The following is a 6,000-nucleotide window of genomic DNA, read 5'->3' as shown; positions in this document are numbered from 1 at the left end:
TGTTTTCGAGTGGGTGGGTGTGTACCCAGAGCGCGCGCCGGGTTGGTTTTGTGCCCTGTGAGGTTGACACAGGCAGTGGCGACTCGCGGCCACACCGGGGCAGCCTCTTCCCTGCAGGCGGCCGGGTCGGCCGGATCGGCCCCGGGAGCTGACATCGTTGCCAAGTCCGGCTGGCTGGGCTTGCCAAGAATTTAAAGGGGTCTAGAAACATCCATATTTCCCCCTTTAACAATTACGGCGAGCTCAGGGCTCTGGGTAAAAAGACCACCGGGAAGAGGAATGAACTGAGCGGATTCCCCCCACCTCGGGAAAATGCCTTCAGCTCCCCCCTCTCCCCACGCGCCCAAATGCCCAGGTCGCCCCTTCCCCAAAACAGGGAAAGCTGGAAGGGGAGGGTGGATCAACTCGGAAGGCCAAGCCCGCACCCGCCCCCAGCCCGGGCAGACCAGCCGCGGGGCCTGCCGATCCCCACAGCGCCGCTCGCCCGGCCGGGGGTGGGGTGGGCGTGGGGGCAGAGCCCCGCCACCCCGCGGCCCGCGGCCCGCCCCCCAGGCCGGCCTGTGATTGGCTTGGGGGGCGCGTGTGCCCGCCCCGGCGAGGCGGGGAGGGTCCCCTCTGGGCGCCTGGTGGGAGGAGGCGGAGGACGGGGCGGAGAGAGCGGGGGCCGCAGGGAGCGAGCGAGGGGGCGGGCGAGCCGGGTTCCGGAGATCCGAGAGCAGGCTCGGAGAGGGGCGGAGAGCGGCGGCCGGGCGAGCGGGGAGGGGAAGCCGGGCGGGCTCGGCGCCGCCGCCCGCTGCACGGCGCGCTCTCGGGACCGCCAGCCCGCACGGCCCCGCAGCCTTCCGGGAGGAAGCGGCGCAGGCAGCGGCCGGGGCGCGCGCTCGGGCTCCCTCACCTGCCGGCGTCCGGCGGCTCCCCCGGAGGGACAGAGGGACGCGCGCAGGCCGGGCGCGGAGGAGGAGAGAAGACCGGCCGCTCGCGCCGCAGCCCAGCCGCCCCGGAGCGCCTCGGAACCCGCGCGGGGCGCCGGCTCCATGGCGACCGGGCTCGGGGAGCCGGTCTACGGACTTTCGGAAGACGAGGTGAGCTGCGTCCCCTTCCCGCCTGGGATTCCCCGGGGAGTTCCTGTCCCGCGCCGGTAGGGGGGGATGGGGACTGGGCCGACCCCCGGGGTGCGCGTCCCCCGAGCCTGCGGCGGAGCCCCAAATGCGGGTGCGCCCGGCGGCGGGGACCCGGCGGGGGGCGGGGGGTGCTCGGGCCCATCCTCCCGGCGCTCACGCCCCGCGTCCCCAGCGGAGTGCATTGTTTGTAAATAAAGCGGCGCGGCGCCCTTAGAGCCGGGGTTCGCTCGGCCGCTTCCCCCCTTTGGGGGGGTGGGAAGAGGGCGCGTGCGCCTCTGCCCCCCTGTTCTCCCTCCTCTCCCAGCCGCGTCTCCCGGGCTGTTGGGCAACTTTCCGCCTCTCGCCCCTGCAGCTTGAGAGTCCATGATGTGTGTCACGTTTGGGTCTCGGCTGGGGGCCCGCGCCGCGCGGGGGAGCCCGGGGCCGCGGAGGAACCTGAATTGTTCTCAGCCCCCTCCCCCCGGAACTTTCCGGTGAGAGTGTCCGCAAGTGCGCCGACGAGTGCCTGCTTCTCCCGGTGGGAGTGGGCAAGAAGCTCCAACTGGGTGTGTCTGTCCCTCTGGCTTGCAGAGTCGAAACCAGGAGTGTGGATCTTGGGGTCTTTTTTGGCGGGGGAGGGGGGCGGCCAGCATGGTGGCAGGTGCTACTGGAAACTTCGAGGAAGCTTGCAGCCCTGCCATTTTTTTTCCCCTCCCAACGATTCAAAGCCCGGCACCTCCGGGGTAGGTGGAGGGACAAAAGCTCCATCGATCCCCTTTATTAATAAAGCAAATCAAATAAACCACGCCCCCAAGGCTGTCGGTTTGAGTGGAAAGAGCTTTGTTTCTACCCTCACTCTCTCCTCGCGGTTTCCCACCCCCCCCCCTTTGGAAACGATCCTGCTCCATCGCTGCTTAGGTCTCTCTCGACCAGCCACGCTCGGCTCTTATTGGTGTGTTGCTCTGCCAAAAAGGGGGGTGGGAGGCCTGTCGCCGGCGCGGCACGACCCGCAGGGTGGATGGAGCAGGTAGGAGGGGTTTGCCATCTGGCGGGGTGCGCGCTCAGGTCTGGCTCCCCTTTGGAGAGGTGAATTTACAACCCATGAAGCATTACTGAGCAGGGAGGTATTTCCTATACTGGTTGTGCATTTCATGAAAAGTTGATGCCCGGAAATTCAAGGATTTCTGGCTTTCTCCTTTTCTTCCTCTCCTTTTTTCCCGAGGTTCTCTCTTTCGCTGGTGTTGGGGGTGGGGTCAGTGGAGAGGCTATAATCTGGACCTGCCCACGTTATGGCTTCTCTCTCTCACCAGCTTGCCCGCTCTGGTATGGGGTGTGTGTGCGTGCGTGCGCGTGCTTTGTAAGTGTGTAATGGTATAGTTATCCTGGGGTGGGGAGAGTGTTTGGGGGTATGACCTTTTTTGTCTTCACGGGGCTAGGTAAGGCTTGCTGTGGTATGTAGTTTATCAGAGAATGATCACAATGCAAATTATGTGTGATTTACGTTTTCGATTATTTTGCCTTGCTGTGCTCGTGTGAAATTCCCTTTTTGGTGCAGTTACCTGGGGATGGGTGAAAAGGATCATTGTTTCTTTCCCCCCGGGGGGTTCTCCTCTCCCAGGCTTCTCTCTCTGGCTCCTCTACCCTTTGAGGAGCTTTCCCTTTCATTCTGTACTTCTCCATTTAATTAGCAACCGTAGATGGCTGGCAGTGAGCTTTTAGAAAGGTGCTGAGATACAGACATTCCTAAACAAAGGGCTTTTGAGGTATTGTTGGGGGAAGACAGCTGTACTTCAGCTCTGGTCTCTCTTGTTCTGAATTACTTGATTTTTAACAGTGCAATGAAGAAAAATTTATTAAGAGTGTTTTGGGAAGTTCAACTGGAGAAAGGAGTCCAATGCATGTCCCTGTTGTTGGTTCTTTGTTTACATAGCTGGTGTCCCCATCTACCTAGCATACATCTGGCCTCTCTGGATGAGTTAACGCGGGTCATCTTAACTGGTATCCCGTGTGGAAGTGAAGGATAGAATATACACAGAATTGGGGTGTGTGTGTGTCTGTGTGTGTGTGTGAATGAATGAGTTCACTCCTGTATGTTACTACAGGGATGTTGGGGCTCTGTGGGGAACAGCACGAGGTGATGAAGACATTTTCTTGACGGGGGATGGCTATGTTGCTGGTACTGTGGGGTTTCCCAGCACGTTGTAACACAAAAGACAAGTCGCATCTGTTGTCTTTTTTCAGCTTCTCCTCCAGTGAAAAAAATAAGGCAGGGTTGTTTTGATGACTTCACATTTCTCTGGTATTTGCTTTCTATGGGAGGTTTCGCACCGTCAGGTCAGCCTTTGGAAAATCAGAGAATGCCTTCGTAGAATATTAACAAATTGTTGAATTTGCACAGCTTGTTTTGTCCTCCTGAATTAGTCAGTGTTAGAAAACAAATGAAAGATCTTAACAGACTCTTAGGCAGCCCAGCTGATGAAACCAATGGCCAGGGTTGGTTTTCTAAGGTGTGTCCCCCCCACTCCTCCGCGCCCTGCCAAGGCATTTTAAAATATGAGTGCACTTCAGTTCACACACTTGGTGTTCCGTGGAATATTACACCCGAAGATATTTTGATGGCTACTTAGAGTTCTACATCTCTTAGCAGAATAGGCGTCCAGCAGAATAGGCGTCCATACCGCTCGCATTAAGTTAGTCTGTGTTTTCATTGGAAGTTGATGGGAAGCATTGTGTGTTTGCAGTGCACTTAGTTTCCTATCCCATCTCAGAAAGATTTCTTTTGCTCTGAATACTGCTGGTGACGAAGCATTGCCGTGGGATGCTGAGACAGGACCTTGCTGCCAGGTCTCTCCAGTTTGTAGAATGAAAGGGGTTAATTATGGGCTTTGCTTGTGTGAGTGTGTGGACTGTTTATTTTTTGTGTCCTTTCTGGCTGAGGTTCCTCGAGGAGGTAGAGTTCATATTTACTGATGTAAATCAGGTCACCTTAGGGAGACCAAATTTGAAATTGCCATGAAGGACTTTGGTGTTAGATGAACAAATTAGCAAAACTTGGGATGGAGGGCCCAGCATCAGATTCGGTTTGGAATCAGAACATTGGGATTAGTTGCTACATCTGGCTTGGTTCCTGGGCGGTTTTTTGTTTTGCTTTTTGTTTTTATTTATTTTATTTTTTTGGCAATCAGTGGCACATTTTGGCAGTTTACTTGGGAATGTTACTGTTAACCTCTTGAAGTCTTTGATGACAAGGTCTTAGAAAAGTATCCTTTATTGAAAAGATTCTGGGTAAAATAAAAACTGACGTCTGAATGACATCTTTCTTATTAGATGTGGCATTTTTGGGGTGGTTACAGTGAGGCAGATGGCACAGGAATGAAGGCCAGGCTGACGTGGGATAGTACTTTGACACCCTCTCTCTGTGTTTTCTACAAACACGAATGCTTGGTTAATGTTTCTTATTGCCTACTCTGCACCTAGCATTGTGTTAAGGCTTTATGTACTTGGGGTCTCATTTATCCTCAGGAGCCACCCCCCCCAACCCCCACCCCTTAAGCAGTGCTGAGATTTACAGATGAGCCCTGGAGGCTCAGAGATGTTAGGTGACCTGCTTAAGGACACACAGGAAATTACAGAGTCAGGATTTGAACTCCATTCTTTTGATAGCACAGCCCTGGTTTTTAGCATTCTTCCTCTCTTCCAAGTTCTTGAAAGGTTTTCATTGCTAGGTTGTTGAGGTTGATTTGTAGTGGAGATAAACCTCAGAAGTTGTAAGCAGAAGACTCCTAGGTCCAAATTGACCAGGAGGCTTGCTTAGTGGGGTCTCCACAGTGTTTTAAAGCTTGGGAAATTTTGCAGAAAATGGCAAAAATCTAACCTCATTGGGGCTAGTATCCTCACTACTCCTTACTGTTCTAGGATTCCTTTTGTTCCTACGGGTGGTTTAACCATTAGCATAGGTACATTTTTTCTTTAAGATGCTGTCAATTTTGGGGCGCCTGGGTGGCTTAGTGGGTTAAGCCTCTGCCTTCAGCTCAGGTCATGATCTCAGGGTCCTGGGATCGAGCCCCGCATCGGGCTCTCTGCTCAGCAGGGAGCCTGCTTCCTCCTCTCTCTGCCTGCCTCTCTGCCTACTTGTGATCCCTCTCTCTTTCTCTCTGTGTCAAATAAATAAATTTAAAAAAAAATCTAAAAAAAAAAAAAAGATGCTGTCAATTTTAAGATGCACCATTATTTTATGTACTGCTGAGACAAAAAAAAAATTGGTGTCATACTGTGATGCACCATTAATTTTATGATGTCTCCTTATTTCAGAATGTTTTAGACTTACTGACTCTCATTAGAAACCTGGGATAATGGGGCACCTGGGTGGCTCAATGGGTTAAGCCTCTGCCTTAGGTTCAGGTCACAAGTCACGATCTCAGGGTTCTGGGATCGAGCCCCACATGGGGATCTGTGCTCAGCAGGAAGCCTGCTCCCCTGCAACACCCCCTCCCCCCCCGCCTGTACTTGTGATCTCTCTCTCTCTCTCTCTTTCTCTGTCAAATAAATAAATTTTTAAAAAACCAAACCAAACCTGGGGTGACCCTGGGCGGTCAGTTTCAGTAGGTTCCTCATTCAATTGCTTTCAGGTCAGTTGCTGGTCAGATTTCTGCCTTTCTGTTTCTGAGAAAAGGGGTCGCATCAGGGAAATGCTCTTCTGGGCATTGGCAGAGAAGAAACAGGGAGCCTACAAGCTAGGCTGCCTGAATAGCCATCTGTAAGTAATTCAGAGTGGTCGTTCATTTTTTAAAAAGTGGTCTGTGTTTTCAAGAGATTTCCTTGAAACCCTGCATGCCATGCCATCTTTGCAGCGGGGGCAGACGAACACAAAGATTGCTTTTGGAAATTGGTTAGAATATTT

General features: G+C 53.6%; 1 protein-coding gene across 2 annotated transcripts in view; it reads left to right on the top strand.

Moving 5' to 3' along the window:
- Window positions 1-815: 815 nt before the first annotated feature.
- NEDD4L (NEDD4 like E3 ubiquitin protein ligase) overlaps window positions 816-6,000 on the top strand; it is a 336,948-nt gene continuing 331,763 nt past the window's right edge. The window contains exon 1 of one of the 2 annotated variants that reach the window (XM_044242894.1): window positions 816-1,082. In XM_044242894.1, coding sequence (XP_044098829.1) covers window positions 1,035-1,082 — 48 coding nt within the window. In that variant the 5' untranslated portion in view covers window positions 816-1,034. The remainder of the gene's footprint in view (window positions 1,083-6,000) is intronic. The other variant, XM_044242895.1, reaches the window with a different exon arrangement.

Source organism: Neovison vison, chromosome 3, assembly GCF_020171115.1.
Source record: "Neovison vison isolate M4711 chromosome 3, ASM_NN_V1, whole genome shotgun sequence".
Taxonomy (NCBI): Eukaryota; Metazoa; Chordata; class Mammalia; order Carnivora; family Mustelidae; genus Neogale; species Neogale vison.
Note: the sequence above shows the minus strand (reverse complement) of the source record. Positions and strands in the feature narration are given on the sequence as shown.